The sequence below is a fragment of the Hyperolius riggenbachi genome, chromosome 4, assembly GCF_040937935.1.
Source record: "Hyperolius riggenbachi isolate aHypRig1 chromosome 4, aHypRig1.pri, whole genome shotgun sequence".
Classification (NCBI taxonomy): domain Eukaryota; kingdom Metazoa; phylum Chordata; class Amphibia; order Anura; family Hyperoliidae; genus Hyperolius; species Hyperolius riggenbachi.
In genome coordinates, this window is record NC_090649.1 from 68222295 (window position 1) to 68244972 (window position 22678).

Genomic DNA, 22678 nt, shown 5'->3' on the forward strand with positions numbered 1-22678 from the left:
CCTGGCATGGATGTTATACAGTCCATTTGGCTTTAATAATAATAAATAATACAAGCCTGCACATTTAAAGGACAGCAGGGATCTTTTTAACTAATGAGCTGAGGTCACCTGGAGTTAACGAACAATAAAATTAATAACAAAATATAATTTGAAAACTAGACTCAATTTGCTTGGCAGAGGCCCTGCTTAGTGTTTCTGTAGCAGCTTGGATTTGGCATTAACGATGAGTTTTATTCAGATATATGGCTTAACATATGGGAGATTTTAAAGCCTTTGCACATTTATATGCAACTATTTCAGTTATTTTCTGCCAGGCCCGAGATTCATTTGTATAAGTTACGAATATTTTTAGCATTGTTAAAACGTACGAGTGTATTCTATTAAGGGATTGGGGTTTAACTGTTCAGAGTTCAGTCGTAAAAACAGCAACGCAGAAATATGGATTATTATTATTATTTATTGGATTTATACAGTGCCAACATATTACGCAGCGCTGTATAATACATACGATTATGGACAATGATAACAGGGGTGAGCGACAGCACAATACAGGTAATAAGCAATAAGATACAACAACATAATACAGGTAATAAGCAATAAGATACACAACACAATACAGGTAATAAGCAATAAGATACACAACACAGTACAGGTAATAAGCAATAAGATACACAACACAGTACAGGTAATAAGCAATAAGATACACAACACAGTACAGGTAATAAGCAATAAGTTACAACAACACAGTACAGGTAATAGGCAATAAGATACAACACAGTACAGGTAATAAGCAATAAGATACTACAACAACACAGTACAGGTAATAGGCAATAAGATACAACACAGTACAGGTAATAAGCAATAAGATACAACAACACAGTACAGGTAATAGGCAATAAGATACAACACAGTACAGGTAATAAGCAATAAGATACAACAACACAGTACAGGTAATAGGCAATAAGATACAACAACATAATACAGGTAATAGGCAATAAGATACAACACAGTACAGGTAATAAGCAATAAGATACAACAACACAGTACAGGTAATAGGCAATAAGATACAACACAGTACAGGTAATAAGCAATAAGATACTACAACAACACAGTACAGGTAATAGGCAATAAGATACAACACAGTACAGGTAATAAGCAATAAGATACAACAACACAGTACAGGTAATAGGCAATAAGATACAACACAGTACAGGTAATAAGCAATAAGATACTACAACACAGTACAGGTAATAGGCAATAAGATACAACACAGTACAGGTAATAAGCAATAAGATACAACAACACAGTACAGGTAATAAGCAATAAGATACTACAACAACACAGTACAGGTAATAGGCAATAAGATACAACACAGTACAGGTAATAGGCAATAAGATACAACAACATAATACAGGTAATAATCAATAAGATACACAACACAGTACAGGTAATAAGCAATAAGATACACAACACAGTACAGGTAATAAGCAATAAGATACACAACACAGTACAGGTAATAAGCAATGAGATACAACAACATAATACAGGTAATAAGCAATAAGATACACAACACAGTACAGGTAATAGGCAATAAGATACAAAAACATAATACAGGTAATAAGCAATAAGATACAACACAGTACAGGTAATAAGCAATAAGATACAACAACACAGTACAGGTAATAGGCAATAAGATACAACACAGTACAGGTAATAAGCAATAAGATACTACAACAACACAGTACAGGTAATAGGCAATAAGATACAACACAGTACAGGTAATAAGCAATAAGATACAACAACACAGTACAGGTAATAGGCAATAAGATACAACACAGTACAGGTAATAAGCAATAAGATACTACAACACAGTACAGGTAATAGGCAATAAGATACAACACAGTACAGGTAATAAGCAATAAGATACAACAACACAGTACAGGTAATAAGCAATAAGATACTACAACAACACAGTACAGGTAATAGGCAATAAGATACAACACAGTACAGGTAATAGGCAATAAGATACAACAACATAATACAGGTAATAATCAATAAGATACACAACATAATACAGGTAATAATCAATAAGATACACAACACAGTACAGGTAATAAGCAATAAGATACACAACACAGTACAGGTAATAAGCAATAAGATACACAACACAGTACAGGTAATAAGCAATAAGATACAACAACATAATACAGGTAATAAGCAATAAGATACACAACACAGTACAGGTAATAGGCAATAAGATACAAAAACATAATACAGGTAATAAGCAATAAGATACAACAACATAATACAGGTAATAAGCAATAAGATACACAACACGGTACAGGTAATAAGCAATAAGATACACAACACAGTACAGGTAATAAGCAATAAGATACAACAACATAATACAGGTAATAAGCAATAAGATACACAACACGGTACAGGTAATAAGCAATAAGATACACAACACAGTACAGGTAATAAGCAATAAGATACACAACACAGTACAGGTAATAAGCAATAAGATACACAACACAGTACAGGTAATAGGCAATAAGATACACAACACAGTACAGGTAATAGGCAATAAGATACAACAACATAATACAGGTAATAAGCAATAAGATACACAACACAGTACAGGTAATAAGCAATAAGATACAACACAATACAGGTAATAAGCAATAAGATACAACAACACAATCCAGGTAATAAGCAATACAATACGACAGCGCACATTATAGGTAATAGGCAATAAGATACACAACACAACACAGGCAATTAGTAATATGATACACAACACAATACAGTTAATCTCTTTATATAATATCCCTGTGTCTCTGCGTCCGCTATATCCCTGTGTCCGTTGCTTTTTTGCACTGCGCATGTGCAGGGAGGGACACAGAGACACTGAGGAAAGCTAGGGAGGACAGGGCCAGAAGGAGCGAGCGTGTGTGCGTCCGCGCGTCACGGCCGCGCACACGGATTGGTGACAGACCTAGCCCATTTTTAAACGGGCTAAGGTCACTAATGATCAATAAGGTACACAACACAGTACAGGTAATAAGCAATAAGGTGCACAACACAGTACAGGTAATAGGCAATACGATACAACACAGTACAGGTAGTAGGCAATAAGATACACAACACAGTACAGGTAATAAGCAATGAGATAAACAACACAGTACAGGTAATAAGCAATAATATACTGTACATAACACAATACAGGAAAGTAGTACAATGCCAGATCATACACTGGAATGGTAGTCCCAATAATACAAATTCACATTATTCTGGGTAGAGTGCACAATCAAGTATGATATATAAGGAGAGAAGATCCTGCCAATAGCTTACAATCTAGGGGCAGGGGGTGGTGACATGAAAGGAGGGGGGCTGCATCAAGAGGTTTTCGGCAGAGAGAGTGAGAGCAGCGTTGAGGTGGGGTAGGCCTCCTTGAAGAAGTGAGTTTTGTTTGAAGGTGTTGAAGGAGGGGGAAAGCCTGATGGGCAGTGGGAGAGTTCCACAGGATGGGGGCAGCTCTAGTGAAGTCCTGTAGTCGAGCATGGAAGTGCAAGATGCATTGGGTGGTTAGGAGTAGGATGGAGTTGGAGGAGCGAAGTGGGTGGCCAGGTGTGTATCTGCTGATAATGTCGGAATGGTGTGAGGAGTAGATCAAACTGGCTGCTGTGTTCATGTAGGATTGTAGGCGGGTGATGCAGTTCTGAGTGAGGCCTGACAGGAGGGTGTTGCAGTAGTCCAGGCGGGAGATGATGAGGGCATGGACAAGGGGTTTAGCAGTGTCAGGGGTCAGGAACGGGCAGATCTTTGAGATGTTGTGTAAATGGAGATTACAGGCCATAGCAATAGTTTTGATGTGGGGGGTGAAGAAGAGGGCTGAGTCCAGGGTGACACCCAGGCAGCGGGCTTGTGTGGTTGGGCAGATGATTGTACCGTTGCGTTGACAGTGACATAGATATCCATGGGGGGGGGGTGAGACTGCATGGGGTGGGAAGATTAGGAGTTCTGTTTTATCAAGGTTTAACTTTAGGAAACTATTGATTAGGGTTGGTGTGTAGCAGAAGCAATAGTCGATTACGTGATCAGTTTAATGAAGTGATAGATTTTACTGTGATCCCCAACAAATCACAGCCTTAAGGTTCCCATGCATTACTCGATTTTCCTGGACGATTATTTTGATTGGATTGAAGGAGAATCGATTTAGGCTATTTCATGTGAAGATTAGGGATTAGTGATGTTCCTCATTGCAACTCCATATATCGTGTCTAGAAAGTTGCTGAATATAGTTCTAGAACTTTACTGACTTTTTAGGAAAATGTTCCTTTTCGTGCCCTTTATAAAGAGGCATTGCATTAACTCCTGGCATTGTATGGTGCAGGTGGTGGCCCTGGGAGAAGTACCGGATGGCTCTGTGGTTACTGTGATGGCCGGCAACGATGAGAATTACTCCGCAGAACTCAGGAATGCATCTGCCGTCATGAAGAATCAAGTGGCGAGGTTTAACGACTTGAGATTTGTGGGCAGAAGTGGAAGAGGTAAGACTCTCATATCAGAATGACTTGTCCATCACCAATGGTGGTGTGTACAGGCTTGAGATAACAGTTAAAGGACCACTAAAAAGTAGGCAGTTAAAATCTGACAGAACTGACAGATTTTGGGCCAGTCCATCTCCTCATGGGGGATTCTCAGGGTTTTCTTTGTTTTCAACAGCATTTCCTGAACAGCAGTTGGAAAGTCTAACTGACAAATTAGTGTGCAAGTGAGTAGGGAGGCTGGTACCTTACTATTTTGGCTTTTAGACTTAGCAACTGCTGTTGAGGAAATGCTTTTGAAAACAGAGAAAAACATGAGAATCCTCCATGAGGAAATGGACTAGTCCAAAACCTGTTGGTTCTGACAGATTTTAACTGCCTAGTTTTTTCACGATAGTGTTCCTTTAAGGTGGCCACACTGTACAATAAAATGATCCAATTTTATGGCAGTTCGATAAAAACAATCAGCTTCAGTGTATAAAAATGGAAAACTCTTTTTCTTTCATTTGTTCGATAAATCTGATTGAATTTCCTTTTTTTCTTCGATAAAACAAGATTGGGACTGTTGGATTTGTCTGATCAATGTTTATGAACATTGAATGGTGTGAGGGTAGATTGTCAATTTCTTTATATACAGACTCAAGCAATTTTTTTCTGAGTTTCCAATCATTTTTTTCATGATTGGGGAAAAAATTTAACATGTGTGGTACATTGGTCAGATTTTTAAAATGTTACAATCAGTCAGAAAAAATGATTACTGTACAATTCTTGAATTGAAAAGATATTTTAAAAATGGTATGGTGTGTGGCCATCTTTAGACCTGACTTGTAAATTATGCGCCCCTTTTCCCTTCACTATGCCCTCCCACCGGCCATTTGTCACCATCTCTAGTCATGTGACACCAGGGATAGGATTGGTGGGCAGTGGCAGTGGCAGTTGGCCAGTTAGAGCTCTCCTAGTACCTCCCTGAATTGATTTATTTCAGAGAGGAGACGATCCTTTTGCTATACTGGGTGGCAATTTATAAATGTTCTAGAGACCTAAGCCAGTTTAAAAACGGGCTCTAGGTCTGTCACCGCCATGCACGCACCCGCCTGACGCGTTTGCCCGACTGGCCGGCTAGCCCGCCCCTGGTCCGTCAGAGCAGGACATGCTCAATAGCGCAAAATCACTGACACAGGGACAGGACGCAGGGACACTTGCCTTTTATTAGGTAGGATGGCCAGCCTTATAAGGATCCATACACACATCCAATATTGATTGCCCAATCACTTGATCAATGTTACCACTTCCATGGTATATGAGAGCTTACCCATAATATGTTCAGAGTATTATATATCCATGGGCACTCATACTAAATGCAGAAGGTAAAATTGGCCAATGAATTGCCAATCCAATCCAAATTGGATGTGTGTGTGCACCCTTATATTTCTGCCACAAAATCAATACATTCTAAAGCCTGTTACACACTTTCAATTATAATTGGCCAATCACTGTTTGATTCTACCACTTCTGTGTAGTACGAGGGTCAACATATTAAATACTATGAACAGATTGTATAGGTAAGCATAGAGGGGGTAACATTGGTCAGGGATGATTGGCCAATCATAATTGAAAGTGTGTCCCAGGCTTAAGATGTCGGTGCACAGACTGCTGATTTTCCATAAGCACTGGGCTGCTTGTTCTCTGCATCACAATGAAAGAAGACATACGTTCTAGTTTTCTGCATTTAGTGCTTTGGACAGTCTGTCATCTTAGGAGAAGTAGGAGAGCAGAGTGCCTGTATCATGTCCCAGCCCTGAGCTGGCGTTCTGAGTCACTCCCCTGCCTGAAGGCCAGGCTCCCTGTAAAGTATGTGCGCTGGACCTTGAGTCCATCCCGCTATGCCGAATGAAATAAACATTTGCAGATTATTCAAGCACACCATGCTGAGGACATTCTGCAGTTTCCCAACACATTTACATATGAGGGAATTTCTGTTGAGGGTTCACCACAAGTCAGATTTAATTTAACGTGGGATCACAAATTCTGTTATTTTATCCTGTTATTAGCAGTGTGCATACATGTGAAACCGGTGCCGGGAAATGTGGGCGCAGGGTGTCGCTGAAAAGGTCTCACCTGCTCCTGCAAAAGTCCTGGCAGCGTTAATTACTATCCTCCCTCCAGGCCGCCATGGACTCAGGGGAAAGATGTAATTCGGCTGGCAGCTTTTACTGATGGACGAATTACGCTGTTTTAAAAAAAATTTGGGCTCTGCCTCTTTTACTGCTCCGCCCAAATTACTGTCTGAGTGCCGCTAAAGCCGTAATTCTTATTACGGTCTATAGCAGCGCATGGTGCGCCTAAATTTCCCTGCGCCGTTTTGTGCTGTTTTGTGGTAGGGTTGTCCAGCCCACCTGGCAGTATAATAATCACTGGGCCCTGCGATTGGGGTTTCGAGGGAAAGCCACAGCCAATCGGAATTTGGGAATGAAACGCAGCTGCTTTGACTGCAGAGAGTGGCAGAAATTTCAAGTGAATCTGAGGCGGATTAATAAACAAGACTATCTAGGAAGATGGAAGCGTCTGGATCCTGCAGAGGCTTCCTACGTCCTCCTGGCCCCCACCGGTGACGCACGCAGACCCCCTGAACATATCAAACAAGAGCTTGTCACATATATTATCATGGCTGCACTCAGTGGCGTAGCTAAGGAGCTGTGGGCCCAGATGCAAGTTTTACAATGGGCCCCCCAAGCACTCTATACATAACTGCAACTGCGCACCAAAACCTGCCAATGTCAACTACAGTGTCAGAGATACAAGAAGGGGATGGGGAACAGTTTGTTAATGATTACCACTATTCAAAGTATCTATAAAAGTGATTATTATGAGCACAGGACCAATAGAGAGCTAATACTGTGTTTGAGGGAGGGCCCTTTGGGGCCCCTCTGGCCCAAGGGCCCCCGATGCGATCGCTACCTCTGCACCCCCTATTGCTACGCCCCTGGCTGCACTGCCCACATGTAGGAGCGTGGCCATACTGAGCCAGCACGAGTACGCCCTGTGCAGTAAACCAGAGCCGCTCGTCTATGCTTCTGTGCAGGTGCGACCATACTCGTGCAAACAATGGATAGTACACTTTAAGAAGAAAAAAATCACTCGGCACTCAGCTGTTCAGTCTGGGGGTGGGACTAGCTCCTTGAAATCTGCGATAGCTTCACCCCGTTTATTGACACCCCATGTTGTTGGGCTTCTGTTTTAGCAGGGGGAAGTGCATCAAGCGTTGGTTAGTGCAGGGCACAAATGGAACACACTGGTACTTGAAAGAAAAAGCTGTGCACCTTCCTCGCAGACTGCTTTTATTTAGGCCTTCAAACAACAGCCAGCGTATGCAGCATACATATGAAACAGAAATTGTCAATGTTTGTCAAACCTGGATTCCATGGAGGTGTGGAGGTGGTTGGGGAAGAGGTGACTTTTAGGACACACGCACGTGAGCAAGCGCCAGACGGCGTGAAACGGCTGTAGTGCCGTCCTTACATCCCCTGGTCACCTCTTCCCCAACCACCTCCACACCTCCATGGAATCCAGGTTTGACAAACATTGACAATTTCTGTTTCATATGTATGCTGCATACGCTGGCTGTTGTTTGAAGGCCTAAATAAAAGCAGTCTGCGAGGAAGGTGCACAGCTTTTTCTTTCAAGTACCAGTATAATACTCGTGCAAACGCAGGATGGCTGTGCTTGTGCATGAAGGGGACTGCGGCCACAAACTTCTATAAGATCCTGGCGAGCTGCAGTGGGGGAGGTAAGTATGTCGTATTTGTGTTTTAGGCTGCCTCGGGTTCTCTTTTTTTTTTTTTTTTTAAGCGATCTGAGAGGTTTCTTTTACGCTGCAATTCTGATTTTCACTGGGTGCTAGCAATACAAGTAGAAAAACGCAGAAAAAATGCAGCGTGCAGGGCTCTTTTACACTATATGCGATTCCGATTGTGATTCTGATGCGATTTTACATGCGATTCCGATTTTTCATGAGATTAAAAAAAGTTCTGCATGCTACGTTTTTTTTCTGTTTTTCTTATTGTGTAGCAAGCATCCAGTGAAAATTGCAAATCGAAATCTTATGATCTTCTGTGTAATAGAAACCACAGGACTATTTTTAACTGCGTCAAAAATTGGAATCGCATGTGAAATCGTATCGGAATTATACTGGTTGCTGACTTGTAACAAATCACTAGGCACCTGAATTGCATTTTGCATTGCACAGATACAGGGCTGGTTGTAGACTTTTTAGTGCCTGATGCAATACATTGTGAGGACGCCTCAACCTCCCCCCAACCCGCCTACCCCCGCCCCAGCCAATGTGTGTGCAAAGCCGGAGAAGAGAGACACATTGGGCTGCGCATTGCTGGCATCGGCACTAAGCTTACCTCCCTTTGCTTCCTCCAAGACAGCATCTCCTCTCTGCTGGCCCGCAGCATCTGATCCCCAGGATGCCGGGTATGGGCTGCACCAGCACCGCATTACTCACTCGCTCTCAGATCACCAGCCACTAATTCTCCTTCCTCTCTGACTACAGCGGCACCTCATGTGACCTGGTAGCATGTAACAGGTGACATGAAGTACCACTGAAGCCATGGATACAGACACTGGACGGGAGATGCCATCGTTGGAACACTGAGAGCAGGTGAATGAAGCAGCACCTCGCATCTAGGGAGGTAGAGTGCAAGGAGGAGAAACTTTTGGGAAGGGGGCCGTCTCTTGCCACCCTCTGATTGTTGCTGCCCTGAAGCACATTATTCACATTGCTTCATGGAAGGACCACCCCTGCACCGATATAAATAAGTCCTGACGCTACTGAACCCACAACTAGGGGGCACTACAGGCGTCAGCACGGTATAAGGCAATCATGAAATGCACAGCACCAGTAGTCACAGCGCACTCCAGCTGCATGTCAATGACCAAACATCATGTAGTCTTGTATCGTGTGGGAGGAGACAGGTAGTTGGGAGCAATTCAATTATAATTCAAACTAACACATTATGGGGGCGTAACCCCTGTCATTGTGGTATGAGCTGAACTGGCGACACCTTCAGTATGACACGCCTACTTCAGCCAGAGCTGATTAATCAGCACACAATGCTAACAATGGGGAAGAACAGCCCTGAAGTGCTGTTCAAAAGCACTTTCATCATCCATATGGAGTTTATTAAACGATACTTTTACTGATATCGATGGCTATTGCTTAGAACAGCTTGCTTCTTTTAAAGCCAACAAAAGCTCTTATTAAGTTTTGGATAGAGCAGAGGAAGCGAGATAGAATATCCTCTGAGATTTATTGCCGTGTGACTCTTTTTGGGGAGAAATTACTCACTGTCCAGGCAGGAAATGGGGAAAATCTCTTCATTGGAAGCAGGGAAAACTGCTGGGGAGAGGCAGGACCTTTGTAAATCTAAATACACACACTGGATTTTTGTTGGCCGATTGTGGGAAGGAATGATCTTCCGTGGGAAGAGCGTTCGGAAATCCAATGCAGGTTTCCCCTGGCCAATGTCATGACTAGAATTGGCAGAGCATTAAATAGGCACCCTATCACCCTTATGGACTGTATACCCCAACCCCCTATACACTCCCCACTCCTATAACCTCTTAACAACCCCCTGCAATGTTAACGCTAATGTTTTGCTTTGGCTAAATGTATTTGGTCCTGTCAATAAAGATTTTTTGGACTTGGACTTGGCACCCTTTGGGGGAGGCCTGCAAAAATCTTGCTATGGAGCCCAGTGAGTTCTAGTCACACCCCTGCTTGTCCTGATACATTGCTCCTTACCCTGACCTGAACAGCGGACTCCAGTCTCCTGAGGCCCCCCAATCAGCACTGGTCACTGCATTTTCCGCCAACATGAACATATTGAAATTACATGTTGGAGGGTCACTGGGGGAAAGATGTGACTGTAGGGGTGCCATGGAGACAAGAAGCACAGACGAGCGGAGGAAGTAGAAGTAGGTGGACCAATGAGTTCCCGTAGTTCTGATAACCAACCAGTGCAAGCCCTGTTGACGGGACAGGGGACACTGTATTTCCCTGGATTTTGAGGCTTTTGCTACACCAATGCTCCCGAACTCACCGAAAACGCCATTATAGAGGAGTCATGTTGAGTCTCCGCCCTTTACTGTAGTGCCCCCACCAGTGTACCTCTCTGTTGTTCTCCCCCTTCCCCTCTCTAATGAACAGAACAAGCTGTGTATCGGTGTGAAAATCATTCCCAGAATATTCCCAGGAAAATCTCTCCGGGTGACAAATATTGAAAGCTTATGGTTTATCCTTTCCCTTTTTCCTCCTTCTAGGTTCTACACACCCATACTTTAATATCAACAGTCTTTCTTGTTTATTTCTGTTACCATGGACACAGTTCTCTTATGCTCTGTATACCGGAGAGTGTTTACTCTGTGTTGTGTTAGGGGACAACAGAAAAGATGAGCTCTGTCTGCAAGATGTAAGGAAGCTAAAAATGTACAGCAATACATTTACTAAAAGTTGCTCAAGGTCGTGTACAAGCCAGTTGCCGAAAAAGAAGTTAAAGTCATGGCTCCCTTTAAATGTCCTACAAACTGAATCTGATCTTAAAGAGGAACTTTAGCGAAAAGGAAAAAAATAAATCAATACATTACAAAGTGAGAAGTTAAAAAACAAAAAAAAAGAGATCAAGAAATGATTGATATTCGCCATGTAATTTGTTCATGTTGTTTGATCCACAATCAGCCTCCACGTCATCATCTTTACTGAAAGACATGAAAAAAAAAACCAGACAGCACCAACTGCCATTATTTATAACCAACCCCCAAACAATGTGATAGCCTAAAAGGTTGGTTTTTTTAATAGATATTTGTATGCACAGAGGGAGATACTGGTTGCTTGGCGGTTAGAAACAGCTGTTATTTCCCACAATGCAACAAGGATCACAGACTGGAAACTGTCAGGACCTCGGTCCTGACATCACAGGAGGGGAGGGGTTTCATATCAATATAAGCCATATAGGCCCACCTGATTCTCTGTTTGAGAAAAGGTGAAGATTTCTCATGGGAAAGAGGGTATCAGCTACTGATTGGGATGAAGTTCCATCCTTGGTTACAGTTGCTCCTCAAAGATGAACTTTTTGATAAAAAAAATAAAAAATCTTGACAAGCCATTTTGAAATTGTAGTTTTATTCAGTCTGCTGTCAACTTTGGGTTTACGGACATGGAAGATGCTTTGAAGTATGCGTCCTTGTAAACAGGACAGTAGTACGTTGTATGATGAATGTCATACCCAAAATTTCCTGTTCAGGGTAGGAACACACTAGGCAGAATCGCATATGCTTTTCCCACTGATGTGTTATGGAAAACTCATATGCGATTCTGTATAGTGTGCTCCCACCCTCACAGCGGCACTCAGACTGAAGGAGGAACTGCTGGATTAGGCTTTGCTGCATTGCTAAGTTATGTCAGTGTAGCAGGAGCAAATGGGACTGTGCTGATCAGTTCTAGAGGGTGTTAAAGCCAAACTGAGCTCAGAACCTCCTCTCTGCTCTAAAACATAAGCAACAGCCTAATAACCTTTAAAGAAAAACATGTCTTTGTTACAGCTGATACAAATCCTGCAATAAATTAGCAGTGTCTACTTCCTGCTTTCATGTAAGCAGACATAGGGCTTGATTCACTAAGGCAAATAGCATGCCTTATATGAGGTAATACGCCTTATCAGAGATAACACGCCTTATCAAAGTTAACACGCCTTATCAAAGTAGCATAGTGAGTGCTACAAACTTATGTCTGCGAATTGGCAATGAAGAGGGCTCCACTCGTCTTGCCCTGAGCCCTTGCGGGTTCCTAGTGCTCGCTATGCTACTCTGATAAGACATGTTAATTTTGATAAGGTGTGTTAACTTTGATAAGACATGTTATCTCTATTAAAGTGTGTTAACCCGGATAAGGCATGCTATTTGTATTAGTGAATGAAGCCCTAAGGGTTTACATCCTGTGTTTTTGAATTAGTTGCTCTGTTGAGGCAGCCAGCTGACACAGTTGAGAGATCAAATTGCAACTTGTGATTAGTCACAGATGATTGGGAATTCTCTAAACACATACAGGGTGCATTTCTCTCTGTTTCCTTTTGTCCTGTGCAGGAGTTACACTGGAGTTTACAGTGATACTTTCCTGTCAGTCTGTGACACCAGTGCAATCTGGCCTGTGACCCCCTCAAAGCTGACATACAGAGGCCAATGTGTTCTTTGCTAAAGCTTATGAGCCCAATTTATCTTGGGGACTTAAAAGAAAAACAAAGCGTATTCTACACGCTGCGATATCGACTCCAGGCTTTGGCCGGCTGCCCAACTAGAAGTTTTAATATTTAAAAAAGGATAAAAAAAAAGGGGGAAGACGTAACCGCTAGCAGGCTTTCCATGCATGGGCGATGAAGAAAGCCTCTTTTGATGGAGGGTAATTATGTCCAAACAAGGATGACCCCCTCCCCTCTCATTCTTATGATCTTAGGGTTCCCCCTCCTCCTCGTCTCTTTGAAGCAGAGTTTGCCAGTGAGGATTCTTCCTTTCTTGTCTGCAGGAGATATGGGCCTGTACCTGCCTGCTAATACATGAGTGCACTTCATACACAACCGAAGAGAACCTGTCACAGAGTACTACCTGCACAATAGGCAGCTGCCAAGACTATCAGGCACTCTCAAGGGATCTGTGATCTTCTCGGCTAACGTCTGTGAGCTTCGCTGTCTAAGGGCTGGGACCCATTAAGAATGCAGGGCTTTTACAGAGAACCTGTAACCAAGAATTGAACTTCATCCCAATCAGTAGCTGATACCCCCTTTCCCATGAGAAATCTTTTCCTTATTCTCAGACGGATCATCAGGGGGCTCTGTATGGCTGATATTGTGGTGAAACCCCTCCCACAGTGTGATGTTCCTGACAGTTTCCTGTCTGTGAACCTCATTGCATTGTGGGAAATAGCTGTTTCCAAATGCCAAAATGCAAGCCACATCTCCTTCCATTGACATCACCTGCCAGCAGTAAAAATGTCACCATGTGATAAATGTCAGAATGTAAATCAGAGAGAGGAAAGATTTTACAACAGGCAAATACTGACTAGATCACTTATACATAATTGTTGTAAAAAATTAAGCACTTTTTTTATTACATTATTTTCACTGGAGTTCCTCTTTAAATCACACAAGTTCTGGGTGCAACAATTCCTAGACTGATTTCAATTGCGTTTCCCTCTGATTTGAAGCTCTGCAGTAAACTGTACAGCGCTTCTTATATGCGTTGCATTTTTTTTTTCTTTTTAAATAAACTGTATTATACTTATTAGGTGCCCCGTTGTCTGGCTTCCATCCACAGCCACACCCACTAATAGAAGAGGTCATAGGTGCTTCTCTTGGACCAATCAGAGAAGCGCCTGTGACCTCTTCTGCTAGGGGGCGGGACTACGGGTGGAACCAGCCATCTGGACACTCGGTAAGTATAATTAGGTTTATTTAAAAATCCAAATGCTAGGCCCCCAAATTTCTTTCACGTTGCATTACAAAGCGATTTTGCAGCACTTCTATTCATAACATTGAGCGCAAAATGCTTCGATGAACCCTTATCACAATCGCACTGGTGGATTCCCGACCACTTAAATACATTAGCAAAGCATTTTTTGGACTCACCGGCGATTGTCGGCGATCCAAAAAGCTGCCAAAATCACTCTAGTGGGTCCCAACCCTAAATCAAGGATCACTTCCAAACGCACTACTCAGCTCAGTCCATACATGTGAACTTTTTGTGTCAAGCAAGGCTCTGTCAGCAAAAAAAAAAAAGGAAAATAAACTTTTTTTTTTCTTTTTAAACGTGGGCATTAGTGATTGCCATTTCTAGGAGAAATCATGGAGTTTGATATTTGTTTGATCAGCTGATAGATTTGCAAAGCCCTGATTTGCTGTGATCCCATCCTGCTTTAGTACATTGATAGGCATCTGGCGAGGTTCCAAAAAAAACCTTCCCGAGACAAAAACACAAAAAGAACACAGGAGCCCCTTATTTTGTAACATATCAAGCAAAGTGCGTGAATAATATACAGTATAAGTAACATTACTCACAAAGGCGGGCTGCAAAACCAGCAACCATAGTATCAAGCAAGTGAGGAAATCCCGTCCTCACTCAGGTCTCAAGAAGTCGCCTGTTGGGCCGCCCCCTTGAAAAACGTGTGGTTAGGAAGTCTAAAGGACTTGGGGAGTGGGGATATAGTCTTATCAAAAATGAATGGACAAGGTGATAGAACCAACTGATATCCAATATTGGGGCATTATCAGCCCATTTTTGCTACCTGTCTCCACTTATAACACGCTAGGTATTTCCCATCCTGCCATTCGTCACTAAATATCACATGATGTCTGTTTACATCACATGATGGACACAATCATTGCCTGACCTAGCGACAGGGCGGGGATTCCTCAGGATTGCGCTAGGAAATGCTGGGATGTGTAGGGACGTGTGATAGGGCACAGTTATCGTCCCTGCTGCATACATCATTCCTGTCAGCAATGTCATGGCCGTAGTCCCTCTGGCTGTGTGTAGACTTGGCCGTGCTGTTCTGTGGGAAGCTGACAATGGTCTGAGGGATCTTTGTCTGTCACACAAGGGCTGGCAGTAGCAGGATGCTTTGTCCCGCTGGGAGATGGCTCCTTTAACCAGGAACAGAAGCATCTACATAGACAGCAGGCCAGCCTGGGACTTCTGACTGTTAGTTGAGTCAATGCTTCCCGCCCACTTCTTCCTGTCTTGAAACAGTTTGCAGAAGTCTCAGTGCGACAGGAATAACCGTTATATATCTTAACAGATTACAACTGTCAGAGGGTCTAGCCTGATCTCATTGCATCCAGCCAAACAGTCATTGTTTCACTATTTCTCTCCGGCTTGTGGAAAGTCATAAATGAGGGCTGGCTCTGCATATTCTTATTCCTATGTCTGTACAGGGGTATATGTTTACTTATTAGAGATGCATTGGTGGTGGCCACTCATACTTATCTTCAGATTGTTATCAATAAAAGTATGTATTGATTTGGTACCCATGCTGCCAGCAATAGAAAGACATTTACTGTGTTTAATCCGTGAGCATGGATATATCTACGGCTGCACAGTTCCACAAATGTCACTTAACCACTTGAGGTCCGTGGTGTTAAACCCCCCTCGTGACCAGGCCATTTTTAACTAAGTAGGCCACTGCAGCTTTAAGGCCAAGCTGCAGGGCCGTACACCTCAGCACACAAGTGATTTCCCCCCTTTTCTCCCCACCAACAGAGCTCTCTGTTGGTGGGCTCTGATCGCTCCCCCAATGTTTATTTTTTTTTACAAATATTTTTTTTTCTTTAATAAAATTGTGCATTTTTAAAAAAAATATTTTTTTCTCCCTCCCCCAGTCAGCCTATCACAGCGATTCGCTCCTGTGTCCTCCAAGGGGACAGCTGTGTCGTATGGCTGTCCCCAGTACAGCGCTGTACATAGTTATTAGGCAGTGGTTTCGCCGTCTAACAGTCTCAGAGCGGCGATCGCTGCTCTCCAGTAAACCCCATAAGAAGCCATTCACGCTAATCGGCGTGTAGTGGTCTTGGGGCTGCCGCCGCGTTCACACCAATTGGCATGGAGCGGTCGGCAGGTAGTTAAAGAACAACTTTAAAGGACACCCGAAGCGAAAATAAACTAATGAAATAAACGATTCTATCTATCTATCTTCTCCTAAAAATGACTTTTTAGGTTATTCCACCGTTTTATTTTATGTTTAAATCTACTTTTTAAGTTTTAACTGTTTTATTGTTTTTGCTCCATGACACATTCATTGAAGTATGCCAGAGCTAAAATCTATGAACTATTGACCCTTTTTATCTCTTTCCTGCTCTCAGAAGCCATTTTCTGCTAGGGAAGTGTTTTATAGTTGGAATTTCTTATCAGTGAGGGTCACACTGTAGTCACTTCCGGACTGAGTTAGCCTCTTACATACCCGATATTTAACTCTTTTGGGCATAGAAGGAAAAAATTAACACAGCATAGTTATTAGTGTACTGTACACTGTACACTGTACATAGTAGTGCTAGGTACTGTACATACACATGCCTATCTCATTAAGTCACATGTCACCTCGGATATCCTTTAAGCCAGGATTGAACTTCATCCCAACCTATAGCCAATACCCCCTTTCCCACCAGAGGTCTTTTCCTTTTCTCAAATAGATAATCAGGGATTTCTGTATGGCTGATATTGCGGTGAATCCCCTCCCACAGTGTGATGTCATGACCATGGTCCTGGCAGTTTCCTGTCTGTGAACCTTATTGCATTGTGGGAAATAACCTCTGTTTCCGAATGTGTAGGGTGACCAAAAGAGACACCCTGGATAAAAGCAGGTTTGATTTATTCCTGGAACTGTATTTGGCCTGAGGAAGTGGGCAAAGACCCACGAAACGCATTGCCTAGTGCTTAATAAAATTAGTTTATTCCATATACGAATTTGTCGTCATTGAGGTAAGCCACCTCAACCTTTTCCTATTTTTGCTGGGTTTTTTTTACACAGTTTTATCGATATTTGGTTTACTCTTTCCCTCTCTATTTCCAACTGCCAAGTAAGCAATATCTCCCTCTGTTCATGGAACTCTCAGTAAACAAACATTCAGTAGAGATCACCTGACAGCACTAAAGATGTCGCCACCTGTGGTAATTTTCAGATTGTAAATCGGGGTAAGGAAAGATTTTAGAATGGGCAAATTGAGTAAAAATGTAAATGAATATTGCAAAATATAAGAAATGTTATTCATTATGTTATTTTTCACTACAGTTCCTCTTTAATGTGCCTCTTTGAAGCCCATTGCCACTATTTTTTGTCTCATCCACTCCACCTCACCTAATACTAAGAGCCCCTGTCCTTCCAAATCTCCTGTTATCCTCATGCAGACCAGCGAATTTCCAACAGTGTTGTCATGCTAGAACTTCTAGACAGGTCTCTTGTCAGGTTCTGGATTGGTATTACCACATCACCATGGCAGTGGCTGGCATCACTCTATCACTTCCGGGAAGGTACGTCATTTCCTCTGATTGCTGGGGCTTGTAACAGTTAAGCTGGCCATACAAGCATTGATCTTAGTGATCGATCCGTGACTGTTTTGATCACATTGATTATAATTACCAGTCATTTGCTGCTCCAACATATACGATCAACTTACATTCAACCGATTTTGTGCAGTTTATCGATAAGAAAGTCTGTTTGGACATGTTGGAACATCTCTGCACAGTTGGGATGGGCATTGCTTTCAGAGTAAGGTGGTCTCTGGATCATGTTTGCCTCTGTTAGTAATAGTTTCTAGGTCTGCTTTTGTCTTAGTTTTCGGGGGTTTCACCGATGCTCATGTTTGATGGCACTTACCTGTACCGAAGGTGACAAACTGCAAAACTTTGTGAGACAGTGTGCTTATTACAGTGCCAGCTACTACAGAGGACTTAGCACAAGCTTTTCTCTTGTAGGAGTTTTTTGGGGAAAAATTTGGAAAACTGACTTTTTGAGGAAGTTCATAGTGTTAACTCCCAATCCTCCTTGTTTTTCCAGGTAAAAGTTTTACATTAACGATCACCGTGTTTACAAACCCACCTCAAGTCGCCACCTACCACAGAGCCATTAAAGTGACGGTGGACGGACCAAGGGAACCAAGGCGTAAGTACCGCTGTGTTTCATTGTAATTAGATATACTCCCTCCAAAAACTGATGATCTGATTTTGAGGAATGTCTGACAAGGAAATTCACCTGCCACTTTAAAGCTGAAATACTTGTATTGCTTATATATTGCTTGTGGCATCCATATTAAAAAAACACTATATCACGTCCTTGTGATGCAATATGTTATTAATGCCTTCAGAGCCAGAGGTGGGTGTGGTCCTGCCTGATGGCATGCGGCGCAGTACCTCCTTAATGCCTTCAGAGCCGGTGGTGGGTGTTGACTTGCCTAATGACATAAGTTGCATAACCCCATACCACCCATAGTCATGTGACTTGCCCTGATGGGACCTGTATAGGAATATTAGGAGTAGAGGTCCCAAACAATTTTTGGAATCCCCTGGCCAATCATTAATCCGATCAGAATCAGCCAAAAACAGAACAATCATGTTTGGGTGAGCTTACGCTCCTATACAATGAATACCAGTGTATAACGTTTTTTGTTATTCTTATCATCTTGCATTGCCTCTGATTTGCACCTGTTCCATGACATCATTTTTTAACGTATAGTACACATTGTTATTACTGAAAAAAACTGCTCAACACTCTCCACCTCCCCAAACGTATGTGTCCACCATTGGACGTGGGCATCAAAGGTCCTCTGCCTCAAACTATAGTACAAATACAATGGTCTGCACTCCAGAGATTGAGAGATCAGTGGATGGGTACACACATATATAAAAACAAAAGTATGCTATCAGTGCTTATTCATTGGTTAGAGTTTATTTTGCTCTTATCTTTTTTTTCGGACTACACACCCAAGAATCAGGTTAGTATGGCTTATGGTAGATACACGTCAGGGTTGTTTCGTATTTTTTGGTACAGTATGTATATAGAAACTGCGTAAGACCCGCACGGAAAAAGCTCCCCACAGAGATCGTAAGTTGATCCCCTCAGGCAACAGTTTGGGGCTGAGTGCTAAATAGACTTGCGTTTGCCTTGTGCCATGTTGTGTAGTTATGGCGCGGGGTTGGAGGGACAATGGTGAGGAGTTTGATGGAGCAGCTTCGAGCAGGAGCGATAAATTGGAGAACAATGCTTATGGGCTTCTTAGATCATCTCTGACAAAGACACGAAACTTAGCAATACAGCCCTCGCTACATTTCACCAGGAGATAAATTGTAACTTGCTGGAATCACAATACACCTCCAGCCAAGCAGGACTGAATTACTTCCGTGCATAAATACTACTATCTAAAGAGGACAGGGTCGGATTTCTGGAAAGGCCACAAAGGCCTGGCCTTGGGCGGCTACAAATGTTGAGCAACACATGAAAAAAGGAGGTTGATGCTCAAAACAGCTGTACATGGAATGTTAGACATGGAAGAGGGGGCTGCACATGATGGAATAGGAGGGTTGCTGCTGCTCATGGAACGGCAGCCCCAACATACTTGGCCCAGGGGTGGTAAAAGTATAAATCGGCTTTGAAAGAGGGTGTGTCAAAATAGGAAGAGTTCCAAACAGGTGGCATTGATGGATTTCTTTTTATAGCTGTTTCAGTTCGGATGGGGCGGGAGTCACAGCACTGAGGTAGCTGTATGTCTGCTCACCACATAGGTGTTCTGGGTGCACAAAGCTACTACGCCATACACCGAAACCTGCTTGTATTTTTAGAACAAAGTCAGTCATGGCTGTTTCCTTGAATCCCTCATGACAGGTTCACTTTGAGCCTTGTGTCAGCTTTCGCTATTTCTCCGATAGAAAAAAACTAGAGAGAGAGGCGGCTTACTGAAATACTGGGAATAACAGCTGTGTGCTACTTTCCAAGAATCACGCCTATCTCAATAAGCTTCATTGAAACTGTCAACAGCAATAATGCAGGCCTGTCCTCCCTGGACACCAGTGTGGCTTACTGTGTCCAGCCTCTCGTCTCATCTCCTGTCTCCTCATTCCCCCCCACCCCTTCCCCACAACCACCACCACCCCAAACTTGTCAAAACCGCCACATGCGCCGTTATTGTGTTGCTGGCGGAAATAATTGTTTGAAGTCGGAGAATTAGCAGCAATTACTATGGTTGGTTTCAGCTAAGTGAACCTGGCTTCCTCGCCTTCGTCTGGATATGTGAAATATTTCGCAGCAGACTCGTTGCGCTGACACAATGCTGCTTTTGTGCTTTCCGCCGATAGCAGATTGCAGAGTGTCAGACTGACACGCTGAGGTCGAGCGCCCAGAACCAGCAAGAAATATTTATACTCCGCTGATAACAGGGGGAAAATGTTTTGTAACAAAAAATGATTTATGGCAGACAGATAACGGAAATGAGAAATGATAGCTCCGAAAGGCCTCTAAAGCAAGAGCTGTAAAACGACGAGAGAGGATTACTCCGTGGCAGCGCAGAAAAAGTAGCCGTGGCATCGGATTCCGACGCCGGGCATGGATCTAAATATACCATCTGATGGCTTGGTTATTGGAGCGCCCAAATGGTACCTCAGTCGACTCAGAACATTACTATAGAGCTTTTCTCCTGGTGGACTCGCTCAAAGCGCCAGAGTGCGTTCTATAGACAGTGTTAGGGAGTCTTGCCCAAGGACTCCCTACTGAATAGGTGCTGGCTTACTGGACAGGAAGAGCTGAGGTTCTAGCCCTGGTCTCCTGTGTCAGAGGCAGAGCCCTTAACCAGTACACTAGCCAGCCACTACAAGCAGGGGTATAATCCAGTAAGCAGGGGCATAACTACAAATCATGGGGCCTCCCAGCAAAGCTTTGATGGAGTCCCACAATTTTCACAATCCTAATCCTTCACTTGCCTCCCCCTGGTGACCCTCACAGCCTGGGGGCCCATCTTACAAGGCTCTGTAAAACAAGTGTGGGTATCATGATCTTCACGCCCATAACATGTGTAGCCACATAAACTCATGGTCTGTAGTATCAGAGGGAGGGAGGGTTAGTAGCTGCCCCCCCCCTGCAGTCACAGGGGCTGTCCCCCCCCCACACACACACACCTCTGGGGCCCCCTGCAGTCGCAGGGGCTGTTCCCCCCCACACACACACCTCTGGGGCCCCCTGCAGTCGCAGGGGCTGTTCCCCCCCACCCACACACCTCTGGGCCCCCCTGCAGTCACAGGGGCTGCTCCCCCCCCCACACACACACACCTTTGGGCCCCCCTGCAGTCACAGGGGCTGTTCCCCCCCCACACACACACCTCTGGGCCCCCCTGCAGTCACAGGGGCTGTTCCCCCTCCCCACACCTCTGAGTCCCCCTGCAGTCACAGGGGCTGTTCCCTCCCCCCCCCCCACACACACACACACACCTCTGGGCCCCCCTGCAGTCACAGGGGCTGTTCCCCCCCCCCCCCCCCCCACACACACACACCTTTGGGCCCCCCTGCAGTCACAGGGGCTATTCCCCCCCCCCCCCACACACACACACACACACACCTCTGGGCCCCCCTGCAGTCACAGGGGCTGTGTCCCTCCCCCCACACACCTCTGGGCTGCTCCCCCGCTAGTTACGCCCCTGTCAGTAAGGGCCCATTCACACTGTGAATTGCTTTACTGCAATTAGCGCGGTAAAATCACTGCTCACACTTCCGCAATTCAGAGCGATGGCGGTCAGCATCTTAAGTAATAATCTTAAGGATTATCTTTCCTCACCTACATATCTTATCTTATCTTTAAAGTGACGGCGTCCGTCCCTCCGAAACTCCTGCTGGCAGCTCTGTTAGCTGCATGACTTGGCTGGGAGTCGTGCGCAACTGTGCATGTGTGGCCCGTCTGCCCGCCTGAATCGATCATGTGCCTGTTGCCGTGAGTGTTCTGCGCATGCGTGGTTCATTCTTGCCAGAACTGTGCATGCGCAGAACGCTCACAGTGGCGGACACATGATCGATTCAGGCGCGCATGCGCACGACTCCCAGCCAAGTTGCACAGCTAAAGGAGCCGCCAGTGGGAGATCTGAGGGGGACCCAGAAGTCACCCGAGGGACCTTACGTGGTACGTGGGACTGGAGGAAGCCCCAGGTAAGTTTGATATTGCATTTTTTAGTTCTGTTCGGCGTCAGTTTAACTTTCCAGCACTTTATAAGCAAAACCAAAAAAAAATGACTTAGGGCCCATTTCCACTAGTGCCGCGTGCGGCTGCGAGACGCGCGGCAGCACTTCCGGGTCTGCGGGATCGCTGACGAATCCCATAAGCCGTGCCATACACGGCTATGGGATTTGCAGCCTCCCGCACGGAAACTGATGGCGATGTCGGCCGAATCACTAAGGTAAGCGATTTGGCCGGTGACGCCATTGTGTCCTATGGCAGAATTTCCCCCGCGCGATTTGCCTGCGGGGAAACTGCGGATTCGACTGAGTTGTTTCTCAGTCACTTAACTTCAGTTTTACTTAATTCACTTTATACTTAGTAGTGTTTTTTGCT

The 22678-nt window shown here is 44.0% G+C and overlaps 1 protein-coding gene across 2 annotated transcripts in view; it reads left to right on the top strand.

Moving 5' to 3' along the window:
- RUNX2 (RUNX family transcription factor 2) overlaps nt 1–22678 on the top strand; it is a 116600-nt gene that overhangs the window by 21285 nt on the left and 72637 nt on the right. For both annotated transcript variants that reach the window (XM_068280156.1, XM_068280157.1), the window contains exons 2-3: nt 4397–4553; nt 18151–18255. In XM_068280156.1, coding sequence (XP_068136257.1) covers nt 4397–4553; nt 18151–18255 — 262 coding nt within the window. The remainder of the gene's footprint in view (nt 1–4396; nt 4554–18150; nt 18256–22678) is intronic.